At 55.4% G+C, this 21,218-nt stretch overlaps 1 protein-coding gene across 1 annotated transcript in view; it reads right to left on the reverse strand.

Moving 5' to 3' along the window:
* Window positions 1–1,709: 1,709 nt before the first annotated feature.
* Window positions 1,710–21,218, reverse strand: part of HIC2 (HIC ZBTB transcriptional repressor 2) — a 32,028-nt gene continuing 12,519 nt past the window's right edge. Inside the window, exons 2-3 of the mRNA XM_059139566.1 lie at window positions 8,246–8,343; window positions 1,710–6,495 (exon numbers count right to left, since the gene is read on the reverse strand). Of these exons, the coding sequence (XP_058995549.1) occupies window positions 4,671–6,495; window positions 8,246–8,271 (1,851 nt within the window). The 5' untranslated portion in view covers window positions 8,272–8,343 and the 3' untranslated portion in view covers window positions 1,710–4,670. The remainder of the gene's footprint in view (window positions 6,496–8,245; window positions 8,344–21,218) is intronic.

Consider the following 21,218-nt stretch of genomic DNA (forward strand, 5'->3'; position numbering starts at 1 on the left):
GTAGGTCGTGATCCCTCTTCCAGTTTTGATTAAACAAAACAGCTATAATCCCATCCCTCCCCCTCCCTCTCGAGGTATTTGCGAATGGGCAGGTGCCCAACCTGGGGTCCCCCCAAGGGGGGAGGGCGAAAACAAGTGATGGGCGGGACACAAGAGAGGTTCCTCTCAGCACCTGGCCCCACGGGGCCCCGCCAAGTGGAGGGGGGGAGCCCTGGGGAATCCTCCCTGCCCCAAGTGAGGTCTGTTATGCAGCATTTTTGAGGTCAATAAATTACAGCAATAAATAGCAAGGTGAGGTAGGGGGACGGGTTCTTGGTAGAAAAATTAAAGTGGTGACTGGAGCTGGGTGGGGGGAGGGGGTCCTAGGAAGGGGGTCCTGGGCAGCCTCAATCTCCACAGTGCACATCCACCCCCCGACCTGGAATGTCACACTGAGGCTCTGGTTAGGTCCCTCTCCACCCCCATCACTCCTGGCATTGGATTCACAGGTTCAGTAACATCTGCCCCAGTGTGACTCTGGGGAAGAGCAAGGGCCTTGGTCCCTTTGAGGGGCACAGCAGGGCTTAGATCCCTTGTCTGTTCTTTGGAGGCCTAGTGCCTCTGCTTCTGCCCCCCTTCCTAGGGGGCGGACGGATGCAGCCACCTCTTCCCTGAGCCCTGCCCTCCTGGCTGCCCAGGCCTCCCCCACTCAAGGACAGCTGTGGGGAGGGCAGCAGGGTCTGCCTGCCCAGCCAGCCCAGCCCAGCCCAGCCCAGATCGCACTCCTGCACCAGGGCCAGTCCAGTGAATACTGACAGGGTGGGGGTGGGGGTACAGCGGGACAGCCCAGCTCCCCCAAGTGGTGACGAACGGGAAATACACATATGGCTGCATGAGGTTCCAAAGTCCGTCTGCGTCCAGATTGTTCATTTCACAGGCTGAGGTGTATGGCTATGCTGCAAGTCTCTGAGATTCTTATTTACTTAAAGGTTTGTCTTTTCTTTTTTACCTTTTTTGCAATCCTGGAGGAGCCCTTGCGGTGGCTCGGTCTGGCGGGAGCGAGCGGTGGCGGAGCCAGCCGCTCACTCACCCCAAGTCTGAGAAATAAATACATTCATCACTGCACAAACATATTGATACAAAAACAACACTGTTCAGAGTGTTTGCACCGTCTGTGTTGGTAAGGACCAGCCCAGTAAGCCCGCTCCCCTACCCCCACTGCTGGGTGGGGGTAGGGGTGTCCCCTGAAGTGGGGACCCACTGGAGTCAACGGAGCTGTGCAAAGGTCCCGGGGCTTTTTGGCTTGATAGGGACCCTCACATCAACCCACCCCGGGGGGTTGCAGGCAGAGCAGGGGAGGTGGGGAATGACCCTCCACCCAGGACCCTAGCCCAGACTCAGGTCCTGAGGCCAGAGCCGACGGCCACCCCCTGCTATGCCAGCTGGCCAGGACCTCCACGGTCCGGCCAGGAGGCCTGGAGGCCGGTCAGCACCGGCCCAAGCTCTTTGGTGCCAGCTGGGCTTTGAGAGGCCTGGGGCTGGGGAGGAGGGCTCAGGTAAATCCGGTGGGGGGCTCCATGCCGGCGCCAGCCCCACAGCAGCCCCTCTGCCCATGAGCCGACTCAGAAGGGCCTCCAGCGGAAGGTGGGGATTCACTGGGACTGGCCTTACAGCTGCTGAGGTCTGAAACTGTAAAAGTTTATGTAAACAATGAGATAAATATATTAGTATCTTTTTTTCTGAGCCCATTGAGGTTCCATACTCATTCAAAATGTGCTTTGGTTTAAAAAATAGGTTTTGTGAATTTGGGTATGAGCTTTTTTTTTTCTTTTTCTTTTTCTTTTTCTTTTTTTTTTTTTGTTTTGTTTTGTTTTGTTGTGTTTATCCTCTTTCCTACATGACATCTGCTATTTTCTCTGTTTCCTGTTTCTCCGAAACATTCAGGAATTAAGTGACTAAAGCAGAGAACTGTAAGCCGCCCTTGGCCTCCAACGGCCTAATTTCCTTGTGAGGCTCTTAACACATGTCCACGCACACACTCACAAGCACACACTCCACATGAAATCAAAAGAAAAAGAAAACAAAACCAAGTGTTGTGTTAATCAGTCCCAACCCTCCCCACAAACCCTTAAAATCTTAAATAGGAAACTAGTGTTTTGCTTTCTTGTTAAAATACAGAAAAGGCTCGATACAATACTCAGGTGGGTACAATACTATGTCGCATGAATGTCGTTGAGTGAGGGGCCTTTGCGCCCAGTCCCTGAAGCTCTGCAAATGAATCACCTGCTCTCACGGGTCACCTCACGGATGCAGCCGCCCATGGCCCAAGAGGCCACACACAGGCATGCGTACAACTCCCGTGCTGTACAGACTTTGTGTCATGTGGCTTAAGTGCTGACGGAGTGAAGTGGGGTCGGGAGGGCAGAGGAACCCTGCCCACCCCCCAACCTGACTTCTGGGAACACGAGACCCTGGGTCCAGTGCTCCCCTCCCACCCAGAGGGAGTTAAGACCCAACTTGGGGCTCGGGGCACCTTGAGATGGGCTCAGCCAGGAGCCCTCACTTGCAAAACACACCCTGCACCATTTGGGTCCCTAAACTCAGGCTGTTTTCAGCTGGAGGGTCTCTGGAGGGGTGAGGGTAAAGGATGACTCTGGAATTTTTGGTCTGAACTTAAGAGTAGGAAGGGGAAAAAAAAGAAAGAAACAAAGAAACAAAGAAAAGAAAAGCATGAAGCAAAATGAAGATTCAGCTGCTGGCCCAGCCGTGTGGCTCCAGTCAGCCAAGGATAGTGGGGCCAACCACAGCGACCTTGGAGCCTGACCCCTGGCCCACAGAAGGGTCCTGAGGCTGAGAGAGAAACCCCACGTTGAGGGGTGAGGGGTGGGGACTCCAGACAGGGCTTAGCCAACTAATGGCATCCAGCCTCTTGCCGGAGCAGCCAGGACCGCCCCCAAGAAGGTGCCAAAGCAGGGCAGGCCTCCTCCCTGTCCCCCCGGGGTGGGGGGGTTTGCATCACTTTGGTCAGTGTCCCTCCATGCCTCTGCACTGGCCTGCTGCTCCTCCAAGTTCTGGCTCTCACGGTCCCAAGGGACAGGATGGGGGGGCTCACTTCCACTTCATCCTGGCCCTGGCAAGGGAGCTCCAAGTAGCTGGCTCCAGAGGTAAGGCTCCACGGCCCGCTCTCCCACGAGGCCGGAGCACACCCCTTGCCCCCAGGCCCAGATCAGGGGCACACACAGGCTCCCTGATGCTCAGCAACACACTCAGAACACCCACAGGGTGGACATGGCAAGCAGTATGCTCTGGGGAGCAGAGCCCTTCTCTGAGAGCGCTGGGGGTGGGAGTGGGGATGGTGGGGGTGCCCAGGAGGGTAAGCCCAGCTCACTCAAACGCACGTCTTCCTGTGCGCACCAACAGGAGGAAAACAAGTGTCATGGCCTCAGCTGCCAGCCACCAACATACTGTTCTTGTGGATTCAAGAGGTAGCAAAAGGTCAGAAGTCTCTCCACCTTTATCGGTAAGGAAGGAAGGAAAGCTCGATATCTGTCCACATGCGCCACACACACTACATACATACATACATACATACATACACACGTACATGTACACACACACACACACACACACACACACACACAAAATGATAAAGAAGAGTACCGACGGCTCTGGCATCAAATCCAGCCTCCCCCCTCCCCCCACAAATCCCAGACCTTCCAGTTCCAACATTCACATAAACGTTACACTGGTTTTTCTCTTAATAAAAAAGAAGTACCTCTAAACAAAGAATATTCCTCAGAAACTATAGGAAAATCACTCTCTCTCCTGAGGCAGCCGAGGCAGGGCTCGGGGCCCAGGGAAGCCTTTGGCCAATAAGGGCTTCTGGGGCCTGGAGGGGTGGGCGCCCCTCAGCCCGCAGCCGGGCGGGGGCGGGAGGGGCAGTTGCCCCTGTACATTCAGTCTGCAGACCCAGGCTCAGCCCCGAGGGGCCGGGAGGAAAATAAACTCTTGTTGGTTTTGGTTTAAAAAACAAAATTCAAAAAGAAAAAAGGAACAGATCAGTAGGAATAACAGCAACATAGGCCCAGAGGGCTGTTTAGCTGTGGAGAGGTAGGCGGCGGGGGGCCCCCTGACTGTCCCAGCGCCAGTGAGCAGTGACCCCTGGCTCAAAGAAGGAGGGCTCTGTCCCATTCCCTCCAGCACCACTCCCCAAAGAGCCAGGGTGGCCCGCACACAGACAAGCACTCGTGCACGCACACAGACAGCGCCCCTGGCCATGGGACAGCCCTGCTCCTCCCCAGCGGAGGGAGGCCCCATGGCCCCCTGCTCGGACCCGGCCTGCGGGAAGGGGGCCAGGTCCCAGCGAGACCCCTGTGACCCACTCCCACAGACGCTGCAGTGGCCCTCCCGGGGAGCCGGGGCAGATTCGGGAGGTAGACTGCACACCAGCAATGCGCACCCGGAACTCGGGCCCATCAGCTTCCCTCCTCTCGCTGCCCTTTTACAGACTGTCCATTAAAGCTCTGGGTGTGGGGGGGGCTGGCTGCGGGTGCCACCAGGAGCCACCCCCACGGGACTTGGGGGTCCCAGCCCCTCCCGCCCGGCCTCCATGCGTCTTCCTTCCTTCGGTGGGCTCCCGAGGGCGGGTCTGCGGAGGGCAGCCTCAGGCCGGGGAGAAGGGTCTTTGGCTTCTAGGAGGGGGAGGTATGCATGCGCAGGTGGCTGATGAGGTTGCGCTGCTGGGTGAATTTGCCCCCGCAGAGCTGGCACTCATAGGGCTTCTCACCCGAGTGCACACGCATGTGCTCGGTGAGGCGGTACTGGCGCGTGAAGCGCATGCCGCACTCATCACAGGCGAACGGCTTGAGGCCCAGGTGGCTGCGCATGTGGCGCGTCATGGTGCCGCGCTGCGTGAACATCTTGCCGCAGATATTGCAGGGGAAGGGCCGCGTCAACCAGTGCGTCTTCTCGTGCTGCCGCAGCGTGGCCGGGTCCTTGTAGGTCTTCTCACACACCGAGCACTTGAAGGGCCGGGGCTCGGCTGCATAGGCTGCGCTGGGCGCCGACAGGTCCTCGGCCTCCTCCTCGGCACCCCCACTGCCCGTCTCGTAGGCACCCTCCTCTTTGATGAACAGCTCCTCCTCCGTGTGTGTCTCCACATGGGCATTGAGTTGCTCGGAGCTGGGGAAGCCTTTGGCGCAGGGGATGCACACATACAGGTTGTCCCCATAAGACACGGTCTCGTAGCCCTCCTGCCGGTACATGTAGTGCGTGCCGGCATGGCCACTGCCCCCCTCGCTCCCGCTCTGCCCGCTGTCCTCACTCCCGTCCTTGCCGTTCTCTTCCTCCTCCTTGCAGGGGTACGGGGGCTCCGTGTAGGGCCCACTGGGGCCGCCCCCTCCAACGCTGCTGGCCAGGATGCCATTGGGAACCCTGTCCCCTAGCCCCTCGCCCTCTTCCCCTGGGCAGGGGCCCTTGGGCCCCACTTCCCTCCGCTCAAAGGGGGACCCCACCCTGGGCTCCTTCTTGCTCCACTCCTTCTTGCGGGCCGAGTGCCGTAGGCTCTTCCGGGGCTGCCCACCGGGCCCCTCCAGCAGGCTCAGGTGGTTGTCCTCGGCCCCCTCCAGATCCATGGGCTCATTAGGGGTGCCCCCCAGCTCAGCGTAAGAGGCACTGTTGGCAACAGGAGGGGCGGAGGCTGAGAGGGGCGAGCCGTGCTGACTGTCACTCAGCTGGGCCGGGTCCTCAGGGGTCAGGGGAGGACCAGGGGTGGCAGGGGGCAGGGGTGGGCTCTTCTTGGACAGGTCCAGGCCCAGCTCCTGCTCACAGCCCCCGCTGCTCCCATTGGTGCTGCAGCTGCCCAAGCCGGCCTCCCCGCTGGCTGGACAGACAGCCCGGCCCAGGCCATGGACATCCTCCTGGCTGGAGCCTCCGAGGAAGAGCTCATCATCAGAGCCTTTGGCCTGGGGGAGCTCCTGGGGGGTGTGGGCCCCCTTGCGTCCATCCACAAGTGCTGGATACCGTGCCTGGATGACAGAGGCCGTGGACAGCCGCTGGTTGCGGGGTGGCCTTCCCATGCCGGAGGCACCCACCCGTCCAGAGCCGAAGGGCTTGCCGACTCGCTTGAGTTTACGGCGGCAGAGCGCTGCCAACTCGGGCAGCTGGAGGTAGCTGGCGGCAGTGAGGAGAGTGCTGAAGTTGGGCTCAGCCGGCTGGTCGCTGGGCAGCAGCTTGCCTGTGTAGATGAAGTCCAGAATCTGCTGGAACACCGTGGAGCTGACCATGTCTGTGTCCAGGTTGATGAGGTTGTCATGCAGGACCAGGGATTTAAAGTAGATGCTGCTGGCGGCCAGGACATTCTTGTGGGCGCGGAAGATGGAGTTCTCCACCATGATGATGACATCACACAGGAAGCCCTTCGTCCTCTGCTGGTTCAGCTGCAGCAGGAGCTGCTTGGAGTGGCTGGGCAGCTCCATGTCGGGCCCCATGTCCCCACGCCCCGCCCACGCGTACCACCTGCAGGCAAGAGTAGGTGCATGGGCATTAGGCAAGGGCTGACAGGGTGGGGCTGTGGTGGTGCTCAGGGGAGGCCTCATTGGGTATGGCACCCAGGGAGGGAACTCACACTATCCATGGGGACTCCTGCTGCCCAAAGAGGGTCATGGGCTCTGGTCCCATGTATACAGAAGCAGAGGACAATAGTCACGTGGTGCTGAGCAGAGAAAATGGGATGTAACTTTGGCTCCACAGCCCAGGGCACCGTCTCCATGCTAAGGAAGTTGGCCGCGAGCCCACAGTGGACTCAAAAATGACAAGCAGTGGACCATGAGGTGCTGGGAAGCAGTAAGGACCGAGGTGAGCAGAAGTTCCCAGGTGGGCTCACTTCTCACATGGGCATAAACTTCCCAAAGTTAAGGACAAGCTAGAAACTGAGATTTTCAGGTTAATCCTCCCAATGCCAAATAAAGGCCCTTTTTCCTTAAATACCACATGAGCCAAATTAAATAAGCAGCCTCCACCGTGATCTCTACCCTGCCCTGGGTGCTTCTCAAACCCTAGTGGCTTCCCAAGCTTTCAGATTTGCCAACGTCAGAGTCCTGCCTGCAGACACTGTGGTCCAGCCGCAGTCCCTTACCAGTGTCTGCTTCCATCCCAAGCGCCTCACCCCCCAGGAGGGCCCTGAACATCCCAGTCCGGGTCTCTAGATGCTGAGCAGAAAAGCAGGCCTGACCAAGCCCCTGGCACCACCGGGCCCCTGGGAAAGGCAGCCAGCTGGCCTTGCCAGACCAGCACAGACACTAACTGACGTCATTAAAAAACAGAGAGGCCTCTGACCCCCACGGGAACTGTACAGGTGGGCTTTGTAACAGCATGCACGTGGGTCACTGAGAGTGGGGTGCTCTGACCAGGCACCCACCCAAATGAGCAGCGGGACCTGAGGCACAAAGGTGTGGCTCCCTACTCCCTCCAGCCCCTCAGGGGACATGTACCCTCCCAAAGGCAACTCTGTGCTATGCAGCTGCCAAGGGTGCTTTCATGTCATCTGGCTCAGGGCTCAATCTCTGAAAGTGACTGCTCAGAGCCTTGCCCCACTGGGACCCCTCTGCCACTACCAGTGTACCCAGTCCAGTCCTGCCTCCCTTGGGGCAGTCTAGAGAGATCACAACCCTCGCTGTCTTCCTGTAACACAAACACTTCCCATGACCTGCTGCCCCATGCCTGCCCTTATTTGCAAAGACAGAGGAAAACCCTAATACTCACATACACCCCAAAGGCACCCTCAGAACTCACTGTGAACACACATGAGTAGACACAGCTGCAAGTTAGCTCTCAGGGCCTGATGCTAGATAGTGGGCTCAGAGGCTAGATAAAGCCTGGGTCCTGAGGGAACCTACCCTCTGCTGTTCCCTGCCCCTCAGCCAGCCAGGCAGGACAAAGAGTCGGATGCAGTTTCCACACTGGATGAGACACCCAGCCTCAGGGAAATGCAGTGTCAGCCCCACCAGCACTCAGGATACCTGGTACTCCCAAGCTGGCAAGAGGACAAGCCAAGGGCAGGAGGTCCCATTCTCCAAGAGCCTGTGAGCCACAGCAGCCCCTCCTCTGCAGGCTGAGGGCCATGGGCCCCAGCCTCCCCTCCACACTATCCAACACTGTGTGCACACAAAGAACCAGGCTGAGAACTGCAGGGCTGAGGGCAGCCGAGCTAGCCCTCCCCCAAGCTCCCCCCTCCCTCCATCCTGCCAGTTCCCCCTACCCAGCCTACCGGAGTGCCAGGGGCCCAGAAACCATGTGAGCAGCAGCCAGCGGGGGTGGCCTCCTTGAGCGCGTGGCCTCCCTGGGGGTGCATCAATGCCTGGTCACCTGTGGAGGAGAAGATGGGACAGAGTCACCCAGACAGACAAGGGAGGGTAGGAGGGACAGCGAAGGGAAGGCACTTGGTGGTCCTAGAGCCCTCACTCCCAGGAAGATCTGGGGTCTCTGTGGCTGGGACACCAGGGGCAACAAGGCAGGGGACAGCAGCCCCAGTACCCAGCAACAGTCAGGCCCAGTGGCAGGGAAGGTCACAGATCTGGAGAGCTCAGCAGGGCTGACACTGTCCTCCCACCCAGGAGACTTTGGGCACTCTAAGGGCTACCTAGGCCTGTAGGGGAGCTGGTGGCAGGAACGGAATTCCTGGCAGGCAGGCATGGTGGCAGGAGGCCTGGGCAAGGCCCTTCTCAGGCTGGCTACATTTACATAACAAAAGGTGAAAATTGGAGGCACTAGTGCAATAGGCTATTTATAAGAACCAGTCTCAACTGCTTCTGGCTCTCCTGCCTCCTTCCCTTCCTGATCTGCTCCCGCCACCCCCTCCCTGCCCAGAGGGCCCAGCCCCCTCCTGCCTGGCCCAGTCTGACCACATGGTCTCCCCTCACAGGAGTTTCTGCAGGCCAGGCCTTTCAATACCAGCCCGCCAAAGCTGCTGGCAGCTGCCGCCAGATGCGAAGGGTCTCCTTCTGCCCCCTACCCACCCCAGAGACACAGGCTCCAGAGAGGGGGATCCTGAGGTTCTGGCTTTTTGCACCCCACTCTAGCCTGGGCTCCCTTGGAATGGAGCCAAGGGTGGGGGCAGAGGCCTCCAGCAGCCTGGAGCCCATCCCTGCCTGCCCTTCCCCCACCCCCAGGGCCAGGGAGGCTCAGCAGGTCCCTCAGGAATGTGACCAGACCCGGGGTGCGGGGTGGCTGGGAGGCCTCAGTTCCAGCCTGCCAGCTGTCTCTCTGGCCCCCTAGCACAGCTCTCTTCTCCTGGGGCGGCTAGAGGGTATGGGGAAGTGAGGAGGGGGAGAATGGTTGGTCCAGGTCCATCCCCCTCATGACCCAGATGGCAGCAGAACCAGCCCTGTTGGTCCAGAGGCCTGAGAGCATCTGCGTCTGCATTTAATGAAGGCCCGGATCCCTTGCCTATGTAGAGAGTCTGGGCTCTCCTGCCAGGTGACACCAGAGGTAGCGAGGTGGCCAGCAGGACAGAATAGAACTCAGGCTAAGAAGGGGTGGGGGGCAGAGACCACCTTAGCATTGGTGAGAGCAACCCTGAAAAATGAACAGGGAGCCACAGTGATGCATTTGAGCCGACCAGATGCCCGCCACACGGCCCTGTGCCCCCTTGCCCACTCCCACCAGATCTCAGGGCAACCCAATCCCTGCCGGGGCACAGCATCCACACAGTGGCCCCTGGTTTAGCCCATACCAGACCCTGCAGATAGGATTACCTGCCTTCATCAGAGATCAGGCCCACAACCACTGACCACCATGCAAAGCTAGAGCAGAATAGGACTCGGGGGCTTCCACAGGTTCCCACTGCTTCAGCCTTGCCACCCACTTCACCAGCCACTGGAAGGCAGGGTGACTAACCAAGATCTCCCAAACTGGATCAGACAGCCTGGGGCCCAGTTTCCCCAGAGGGACTCCATAGGACAGGGCAGAGGGGCCTTCCAGGTGCCCTCCACGGGAGGGGCCACAGCAGGGCTGCCTGCTGGGAGTTCACAGTCAGCAGGATGCCACCATACTTGCCTCCCACCCCAGGCCAGGCCACGCATGGACGACCCCTGACACATTCTATAAGTCACAAAATGTTAACCTCACCACAGGTGTGGGGGCGCCCCACTGCTGCGAGGCCAACACCCCTACAAAACATTGCTCTTTTCTTCCCAGAAGAGTTAACAGCAGGGAATCCTCTGCCCTAAAGCTCAACACCGCGTATAGGAGCAAAAGAAGCCAATGCCTGAGAGGCCACAGCCCCAGGGAAGGAGGCAGGGTGTCCGGTAACTAGAAATTGGACTGTGGGGGCTGGCCCCATAAGCTGGCAGCGCAGTGCCCCACTGGGTACAGGGGCTTGGTGCTCAGTCCTGGCAGGAGCCCAAAGGCTGGGATAAGGACACCGCCTGGCACCAGCTCCTGGCACCCAGCAGCCCCCTGGCAGCAGGCCCAGGCAGCGTGCCTATCAGCCCCGAGGATCCACACCCAGCTGAGAACCGTTGCGCACTGGAGCGCTGGCTCCAAGGAGCCCAGGATCTAGGACAAGGGGATCATCAGGTCCTCCTCTGAGGCAGAGACCTAGCCCATGGCGGGTGTGTGTGTGTGTGTGTGTGTGTGTGTGTGTAAGACTCTAGCTAGGTTGATCCCAGGGAAAGGCAGCAGGAACCCAGTCCCTGGGGAAGGCCAGCTCCAGCTTCTTGTGAACACAGAAGTTAGAGAGAATGAACAGACAGACCTGGCTCTAACACCTGGATTCTCTTCCCAGGTCCTTGTTTACAAAATGGTCTACCTACCCAGCTGGGCTGTTACACAGAGAACCACACAGGTCTCTGCTGAATTCTCATGTCCTTCTCTCCCTCTCCAAGTCCCTGCCACAGAAAAGCCAAAGGTGCGTCCCCCGCAACACACACTCTGAGGGTGAGGGCAGGTCCAGGACCCAGACATCCCAGACTTTTAAGACACACACCCACCAGGCGAAGGCCAGGCCCACAGAGCTGAGCCAGGAGAGGTGGCCGAGCTCCCTGCACCTGTCTACCTCCTCAACTATAGGCATGAAAGGCCTGACCAGGCAATGCCATCCTATGTAAAGAAATATCTTGGCAGCACAAACACCCAATCAATAAATGAGATTATCACTGAGAGTGTGGTGTGGAAGTACAGGAAACCTATAAGTTTCTGTAATATTCAGAATTAAAAATAATCTTGTATTACTTTTAAAATCCTGGGGGAAAAAAGTAGAACTGATGCACAAATATGGTTAAATCTCAAAATTGTAATATTAAGTGAAGAAAACCTTACACTCAAGAGTAGAGATGCACAATTCTATTCATTTGAAGCTCCAGAAAAGGCTGAACTAGTCCATGGTAGACAAAATTAGGAGACCCTGTAGAGGATGAGGTGAACACTGTTTGGGAAGGAGCATGAGGAACTTTCTGGGCTGCACATGACTCGATTATCTTGGTAGGAGTCTGGGTTACAGAGGATGTCTCACTGGTCAAAATTCAAGGGGTTACCTGAAATTTGGGTACCAAGTTGCATATAAATTTTACCTCATATTGAAAAAAAATTCCAACAAGATAAAGAACAGTGGTTTCCACAAGATATGCCCTTCTCAGCAGCTCCCGACCAGCTAACGCTCACGTAGCCTGGAAGAAACTCTCAAGGACAGAGTGGTCTCAACAGAACAAATCTGTGTCCCTCCTGGTTCCATGCTGGCTTGACAGCCCTTGTGGGTCTTCAACAGGTAGTCAAAGCCCAAGGCCAAGGATACTCCTAAGATGACTCCACCCTCTCCCCCCAAAACACCCCAGCCAAAAAGCCAATGAGGGTGGCAGAGGCACGGACCCGTGGCCTCCTAGAACAGTGCCCTGTAAGGAGCCACACTTGCCCATGATCCCAGGCAGTCTACAAAGCTTCAAGGGCTCATGGGAAGGCTAGAATGGGGCCAACCTCCATGCCCCTTTTCCTAGCATCCCACAAAAAGCAAAGCATGCTCTGGCCCAGCCTTTTAAACACCATGAGAGGAGGTTTTAAAACCAAAGTGATCTTTGGGGCGGGTGGCTCAGTCAGTTGGGCATCTGACTCTTGACTTCTGCTCAGGTCATGATCTCAGGGTCATAAGATCAAGCTAGTCAGTCTCCATGCCACACTTGGCATGAAGACTGCTTAAGATTCTTTCACTCTCTTGTCCCTCAGCTCGCTTGTGTGTGCTCTTCCCGCCACCAAAACAAATAAATAAAATCTTAAAAAAAATAGAGTTACATAAAATTAAAGTGATCTTTGCTTAAGCAGAGCACCCAGGAGAACAACTCCAACCACCTATCTGATGGGAACTGCCCCGACTTAGTGTGGACAGCTACTGTATCCAGAGCCTGGGCTCCAGGAGGCCTGGGCATTCAAAACTGCTCTGTTCCAGGGTACCTGGCTGGCTCAGTGGGAAGAGTAGGGGACTACTGAGCTCAGGGTCGTGAGTTCAAGCCCCACACTGGGTGTAGAGATTACTTAAAAATCAAGGGGAAGAAAAAAAAGATAACTGTTCTGCTCATTCAACCTCCAGGGGTGCCCTCTGGTGACCAGACTGACAGCCTCACCTCTATGGGGCCTGCATCCTTCCTGGAAACAGAGTAGCATGCTCCACCCACCACGATCCCACCCCACACCCAGGGCACAGGGTGAGCTCCTGACCCTCCCAAGCAGTATGCTCCAGAAAAAATGCTGTCCTTTCTACCCCATGTCTAGCCTCCTACAAGCAGGAACAAGTACCCCTCCCCACTCAAGAGGCAACTGTGGGCACCTTAACTGAAAGGCCTCCCAATATCACAAAACTTCTCCACCTCCCTCCCAACCAGAAGGGTGGGCCCTAGAAAGGTGAAGGACAGGTAATGGGGGCCCACCTGCCTCCCTTCCCTGGGCCAGCTTCTTTACCCAGATCTCCTAGAAATTTCTGCTATCCCACCTCCCTCTGGTGGCCCTCTCTCACTGTCTTGAGCAGGACTTCCCACAGGAGTCTTGGAGCTATGTGGGGGGCCCATTCCAAAGCATCCAACAGGACCTTATCTCCTTCAGGACCTCCTCTGAAGAAATGGTGACACAGGAATCTTGGGCTACCCATCACCCAGCCAGAGCTCCACTGCCAGGTGGGAGACACCAAGCATGCCAAACGGAGGGGTAGTGCTGGGCAAGGTACAGCCAACCACAAGACAGCTTCCAGATCCACAGGGGTTCAGCTCTTCTGTGTCAGAGAGGGTCCTAAACATGCTGGCTACTGTGCCCCCAAGCCTGAACCTGAGGTCAGCATGGGCCCTTAGTCACAGCTGACCTGAATGGTCACCTGGTACTCTAGGTATGGCCCTAACAAGTACCTCTTCCTTGAAGGCCTGGCCCCACCCAAGCTGCAAAAGAACAGCTTGAGGGCATGGCGGAGACAACCTGGAAGGATCCAGAAGAGCCCGAGGCCCAGAGCCCAAGACCCAGCCCCCAAGCCACCAACCAGCCCTGTGTGGCCGGAAGCCAAGAACTGCATTCTCCTGGCTCAATGGCCTGGAGTCCTATTGTACATCCCTCCTCTCTCTCTCTCTTTTTTTAAAAGAGAAAGTGGGGAGTGGGGGAGAGAGAGAATCTCAAGCACACTACCTGCTGATCATAGAGCCCGGGGTTGGGGCTCCATCTCACGACCCTGAGAGCACCACCTGAACTGAAGTAAAGAATCAGCTGCTCAACCAACTGAGCCACCCAGGCGCTCCCCTCTGTCTGTCTTCTCTGTATTCCTCCACCAAGTCTATCCATCCCATTCCCTTGGGAGCCTCTCTCCCCTTTACCCACCCACCCAGGCAGCACCACACCCTGCCTCAGTCCACCCTCTGGGGAAGACTGAGGTGTTATCTCCACATCCAGGGACAGATAAGCACTGGGGGTTAAGGAGCTTGCACAAGGTCACAAGAGCAAGCAGGCAGCAGAATGAGGACTCAAAGCCTGGTCCAAAGCTGATGTCAGACCCTCGTTACCCCATGGACCACACACCTCCCATTCCTTGGCAGGGACAGAGACACCACTTAGAGAAGCACAACCCTCCATGCGTCAGAAAGAGGGTCTTGGTCTCCAGCTCCACCCTCATCTACCCCTGCCCACCACCACCCACCTGCCCATCACAGCAGGGCCCCAGGCGGCTGCGTTCTCCTGACCTCAGTGCATAAGGTCACCCCAGTTCCTTCATCGCCTGAGACTACTGAGAAGCTTGGGGCTTCAAGTGACAAGGTGTCCCCCACCTCCGGCAGGCAGGCTGCTCTGGGTGCCCAGGCTGTGCCTGCTGTTCTTCTGAGAACACCCCTGGCCTCCATGACCTCTCTGGCCTGTCCCTCCAGGCACTGGCTGATGGTGGGTGGGACTCAGTGCTCTGGGCAAGCCCAGCCGCGTAATCTAGCCCAGACCTGGATGCCAGCCAGCAGCTCCTGGCTCTTCTCCCAGACCATCCTCCTGGAAAGCAACAGGCTTTCCGAATGCCAGGAGCCCAGCCCTCCCTCCAACGCAGCTTCTACGAAATAAACATTTGGGTTCCACTCAGTGCACTGGTGATATAATCATCAGGGACCCAGCACTGGCATCCTTCTCCGTCCCTCAGGCTGGCCCTGCTGCCCACCCATCAGCTCCCTCTGAACAGCAAGGGAAGGTGTATCCACCCCAGCCGGACTCTGAGACTGTCCTGAAATTGCTTCAGGCCCCACAGAAGACCCCATGCTGCCCATTATGGGCCAGGGTTGACCACCTTCATCTTGTGCAACTCCCATCTGAGGGGTGGGCCAGCTCATGGGTAACCCAGCACCATGAGAAAGGGCTGGTACGAGGAGAACCCTGGCAGGAAGCCGAACACTGCACAGCCTGCAAACCTTGCTTCTCCAGGGCGGCCTTGGGTCTTCTCCCTCCCATCACTCCTGGCTTTGGAGCCAACCAGAAGCAAGGCCAAGATGGCCTTGGGGGCCTGTAACTGGACTGGGTTACCTGGCACCAGATAAGGCACAAGGCAGGGTGCCACCAGAGGGCGAGGTCTTGCAAGTGTACCCGGCCAGGCCAAGCCATAAATGCCACTGGGGAGAGGCAGGTGAGCGCTAAAGGGGAACAGCAGTTTAAGATTATGATTATTACAGGGGCACCTGCATGGCACAATGGTTAAGTGTCTGCCTTCAGCTAGGGTCATGATCCCAGGATTCCGGGATCGAACCCCACGTCGGAGTCCCTGCTCAGGGGGAGGCCTGCTTCTCCCTCTCCCATTTCCCCTGCTTGTGTTCCCTCTCTGTCTCTCTCTTTCGCTTTATCAAATAAATAAATAAACTATTTTTTTAAAAAAATTATGATTATTATACAAAAACTATGCTCACTTCCAGACTCTCCCCCACACTGCCCTCTTCTTGGGAAGGGCCTGAGCTACTGGTGAGGGGCTATCTGGAAACAACAGGGCAGGAGCCTGGAGGCAAGGAAGCACCCACGGGGTGCTCTCCCAACAGGAGAGCAGAGCAGGGGACATCTGCCATTCCCATCAGGCAAGGAACCAGGGAAAACCCAGAAGCTACTTCAGTCAGGAGGAAGAGAGGCCCCAGCCCTGAGCCCTAGTTCCCCGAGGTCTGGCTCATCACAGGGCACGGCCCACGGACCAGCAGCTACAGCAGCCCCACCCTGGCTCTTGCAGGAAGCACAGCTGCCCAGGCCTCACTCCAGACCTCAAACCAGAACTGGCATCCTAACCTCACGGACTCGCATGCACATTGAGGTCTGGGAAGCGCTAAGGTGGGTTCTAAGTTCTCTACTGCCTCAAGAGCCCAATGCTCTCCAAGCAGTAAACGCTCAGCCACTGGGTGTTGAGAGGTAGATAGCGCCCAAAGGGAAGACATCTTTTCCCAGATAAATGAGCCCAGAGTGATTAATAAAAACGATGGACCTCGGGAGCACCTGGATGGCTTAGTCGGTTGAGCACTCAACTTCAGCTCATGTCACAATCTCAGGATCCTGGGACAGCCCCATGTAGGCTCCCCATTCAGTGGGGTGTCTGCTTCTCCCTCTGCCCCTCTCCCCACTTGTGATGCATGCACACTCTTTCTCTCAAATAAATAAAATCTTTTAAACAACAACAAAGTAAATAAAATAAAAACAACCAACAACGGTGGACCTAGAATGTGAGACAGAGGTGGAGCCTGGTTACCAGGCATCTGCAGAGACAGGACGTGGCCAAAGGCAGGGGGCGCTGGGTTTGCGAGGCAGGCAGAGCCCTCAAGGGAGGAGACAAGCAGCACGGCACAGTGGTAAAGAGGTGGAAATTCCACCTGCAAGGAGCTAAAAGGGCACCTGGAAAGCCTGGGTAACTCGCTGCAAGAGACTATCACAGCATCTCACCTGCCCCGGGGGACACCCTTCAGATGAGATAATGAAGTCCCAGAGGCAGAGAGAGGAGTCACCGCTGAGTCACAGTGCTATAACTGCCCGCCCATGGCTCCTGTAAAGAAACTCCAACTCCACAATTTCAAAATCAATCCTAGCAATTAACAATTTCTTATGCCAACTAAGGACTCTTAAAAGAATTAAAGCAAAACAAAACTAACCCAAACTCCTACCATCTTCTATCACTGTGATGTCATACAAAAAATATTTCATGACCAAAAACCAGGAAGAGGGGCATCAGGATGGCGCAATCAGTTAAACATCTTGACTCCTGATTTTGGCTCAGGTTGTGATCTCAGGGTCGGCGAGGCTCCCATGTCCGGCTCCAGACTCAGCACAGAGTCTGCTTAAGATTCTCTCCCTCTCGCTCTGCTCCTCCCTGCCTCGTGCTGGTGGGCGCATGCTTTCTCTCTCAAACATAAACAAATAAATCTTAAGGGGTTTTGTTTTGTTTTTACTTATTTCAGAGAGAGAGAGAGAGAGAGGGGCAGAGGGAGAAGCAAACTCCCTGGTGAGCAGGGAGCTCCATATGGGCCCCAATCCCAGGACACTGGGATCATAACCTGAGCTGAAGGCAGAAGCTTAAGTGACTGAGCCAACCAGTCGTCCCTAAACAAATATTTTAAGAAAGCAAGGGGCAGGAAGAAACACCTCCCAATGTAGGGCAGTCCTTCCCAAGAAAGGGCAGACAACCCTTCACCCACATGGCTGCTGCAGGCCAGTCAGAATTCTCAAGGCAAGCCGGCAAGAAACATTGCCCTGCCCCATGACACAACTTGACCCTCCTGGCCAGGGTAACAGCGACAGCACCCAAAAGGGGAATTAGAGAAAAACAAAACCTGATGCCAGACAGTAGAGATGAAGCTTCAATTAGCTGGCCGAAAACTAATAGAATATTTCCCAAGGAGGAAAGAGAAAGGTAATATTTTAGAATGAAAACATGCAAACCTTGTGGTCCAGAAAACACACTCCAAGGTACACCAAAACCCACGCAAGCATGTGCACAGCAGCCCTGCTCAGAGGAGCCCAACACCTACCAGACAGGGGAGAGCTGAAGGTACTGAGGCTGTTAGCCAGCCATGAGCACGACTGACCATCTGCACAGGACCATACAAATGTGCCTTTTATAGGTTAAAAATAGCTAATTTTGTTGGCAAGGTCACATAGTTAGATTTACACGCACGTAGACAAGTCTCCTGAGCATACTGCTGACCAAAGAAGCCAGGCCCAAAAGACTATGTGATGTGATTCCAATCATGTAAGTTGGAAAGCAGGCAGCACAAGTCCAAGGGCGAGGGAGGAGAGGGGGAAGACAGGGTGACTTAATGGACTCACAAGGGGGGCCTGGGGTTGTATTTCTCATTCTGGACACTGGTTACACAAGTATGTCCATCTGTAAAGAACCCACAACTGCACGAATTGCCTCTGTACGATGTACCTGAATATGATACAGGGCACAGAAACATTCAGGATGGGGAGCAGGGCCCAGTCTTGGTCCTCATTAGCAAGTAGACCCAGGTCAGGAAATAATCTCCCTGAACCACCAACTAATAATAATAATCACATGACAAGAAGCAGAGCACTGGGGCACCTGAGTGGCTCTGTGGGTTAAGTCTCTGCCTTAGGCTCAGGTCATGATCTCAGAGTCCTGGGATGGAGTCCCACATCAGGCTCTCTGCTCAGCAGGGGGCCTGCTCCACCCCCCCCACCTCTGCCTACTTGTGCTCTCTGTCAAATGAACTCTTTTTTTTTTTTTAAAGATTTTTATTTATTTGCCAGAGATAGAGAGTACACACAAGCAGGCAGAGAGGCAGGCAGAGGCAGCGACGAGAGAAGCAGGCTCCCCGCCGAGCAAGGAGCCCGACGCGGGACTCGATCCCAGGACCCCGGAATCATGACCCGAGCCGAAAGCAGCGGCTCAACCAACTGAGCCACCCAGGCGTCCCCAAATGAACTCTTTAAAAAAAAAAAAAAAAAAAAAGCACTGACAGAACAAAATGGCCACACCCAGAATGGAATGTCCATCTTGGAACAGAGAACTCCGCAGACCAGGCAGGAACCTATAGAACACCTAGAAACCACCATAAAAATCAGTGTCTCAGGGAGCCTGGGTGACTTAGTCGGTTGAGCGTCTGCCTTCAGTTCCAGTCATGATCTCGGGGTCCTGGGATTGAGCCCTGCAGGGAGCCTGTTTCTCCCTCTGCTGCTCCCCCTGCTTGTTCTCTGTGTCAAATAAATAAATCATCTTAAAAAAAAAAAAAAAAAATCAGTGTCTGGAACCCAAAACAACAACAACCTGCTAGCTGGTACTTCTACAGAGAGAAGCTCCAGTATCAAGCAAGCAAGCCCAGAAGAGAAGAGAAAATTCAGAGTGGCAGGTGAGGTACAAACAGGATACATTTCCACCAACGCCTGAGCGGGTCCCAGAGCAGCCAGCTGGGCACGTCAAAGGAAGGAAGCCAAGGAGAAACCAGAAGAGGTCATCCGGAATAGGAGGTCTAAGGGGGCTGCTGCACCAAGGGACAAGCCCCCTTGGCTCCAGTGAGATCAAACCCCCCAACTCTCAAACAAATGACTCAAGGAACTATAGCCAAAGATCAAAGATGAAAAAAGAAAAAAAAAATGTCGAGTAGAAACATCATAGGCTGGGGCGCCTGGGTGGCTCAGTGGGTTGAGCCGGTGCCTTCGGCTCAGGTCATGATCTCGGAGTCCTGGGATCGAGTCCCACATCGGGCTCTCTGCTGAGAGCCTGCTTCCCTCTCTCTCTCTCTCTGCCTGCCTCTCCATCTACTTGTGATTTCTCTCTGTCAAATAAATAAATAAAATCTTTAAAAAAAAAAAAAAAAAAAAAAGAAACATCATAGGCACCCAGTTTTCAAGAAGCCATTTTTAGGGGCGCCTAGGTGGCTCAGTGGGTTAAAGCCTCTGCCTTCGGCTCAGGTCATGATCCCAGGGTCCTCGGATCGAGCCCCACATCAGAGAGCCCGCTTCCTCCTCTCTCTCCCTGCCTCTCTGCCTACTTGTAATCTCTGTCTGTCAAATAAATAAAATCTTTAAAAAAAAAAAAAGCCATTTTTAAGGATAAAATTAGGTAACTTCCATAGAAAACCTCACCCTCTATGCCCCCTGTGTCTAAAAAGCCTCCAGGTGTGGCATCTCACAGAAGAGGTCTCACGTGCCCAGCAGGTATCTTGAAGGGTCTAACAGAGGAGAAGTCAACAGCTCAAAAAGGGAACCAGAGAGAGATCCACTCGGACTTGAGGAAAACACTCCGTGTCCCTCTACTTTTCAAATGGAGTCTCAGTGGTACTGAGAAGACTATATAGCATTACGAAACCAGCTTCAGAGACAGAAAACAAACTGAACAGGCATGTATCCGTCTGGAGAAGTGGAGCCGGCCGTGTGGTGAAAACAGGGCTACTCAGGAGCCAACAAAGACCCTCCCCTGAAAACTCCCAAACCCCCACTAGCAGGCTGGACCATGAAATGAAGGACAGCACCACCCTGGACCACTCGAACAGGATGGCAGAAACCACAGCTATCCCCAGCACTTCAATGAATCTCAAAATAGAGATTAGTGGCTGATTCTGAGAGCACAAAGGGCAGACTTGGCCAAACCTGGCCAAACCCGGCCAAACCCGGCCAAACCCAGCCACCCGTTGTTCAAGGATCCTGACAAGCCCAGGGAGGTGACAAAGAAAAGCTAGGGAATGGTTAACTCTCAATTCAGAAGAGTAATGATTCCTGGAGGGAGGCAGGGAACTAGGGAGCAGCACAAGTGGGTGTCCAGAGGCCACTTTTTTTTTTTTTTTTAAGATTTTACTTATTTATTTGACAGAGAGAGAGATCACAAGTAGGCAGAGAGGCAGGCAGAGAGAACAGGAGAAGCAGGCTCCCCGCTGAGCAGAGAGCCCGATATGGAGCTCGATCCCAGGACCCTGAGATCATGACCCGAGAAGAAGGCAAAGGCCTAACCCACTGAGCCACCCAGGCGCCCCCAGGGGCCACTTCTTACATGGGTGGGGGAAGCCGAGGCACATGTTGCCCACTGCATCTGCATGTGTGTACAGGTAATTTATACTCTCTCGTAACCATGTTTGTAAATAACCCAGAGCACAATTTTCAAGTCAACCGAGGAAGCTGGCATGCTTTGTGCAGGAGCCCCAAGAAAACAGGGAGCGGTGCCAGAGACTAAAGCTGTGTGACACTCACCTGAGCATCCCTCACATCCCTTGACCCAGAGACACGCCCCCCCCCCCCCCCCCCACTGCAGGGCCAGCCACACAGCTAGGCAAACATGACAGCAAGATGCCAAGAAGGGCTTCAGAGGGTTCAGTCCCACGGGAGAAGCCCAGAAACTATCATTCTGTCCAAGTAAGTAGAAAGCAACAGAAAGGCCTCCACGCCTGGCCTCCCAGGAGGGAAATCCCAGGAACCTTCCAAAGGACTAGAGGGGAGAAAGGGCAGTTATCGCCACTCTAAGGGAAAATACTGAAGTCTAGCACACATCTCCCCTCTGCAGCCTCTGCTCCAATTCAGACTCCAATCAACCCTGAGTTATCTTTCTCAAACACTGGTCTCATCCAGTCACTCCCCTGCTTAAAGCTTTCAATGCATTCCCGATGCCTGGATAAAGTCCACACTCTAGCCCGGCCTGCATGGTGCTCCTGCAGAAAATCTGGTCCACCATCACAACCGAGTCCCCCTCCCCTGCAAAGCAAGCCCTGCATTTCTCCCAGGACCCCATGTCAGCACCAGCTGCCCAGCTGCTTCCCTCTGTGCACTTCCCCTCTGCC

The sequence above is a fragment of the Mustela lutreola genome, chromosome 11 (assembly GCF_030435805.1).
Source record: "Mustela lutreola isolate mMusLut2 chromosome 11, mMusLut2.pri, whole genome shotgun sequence".
In the NCBI taxonomy this organism is placed as follows: domain Eukaryota; kingdom Metazoa; phylum Chordata; class Mammalia; order Carnivora; family Mustelidae; genus Mustela; species Mustela lutreola.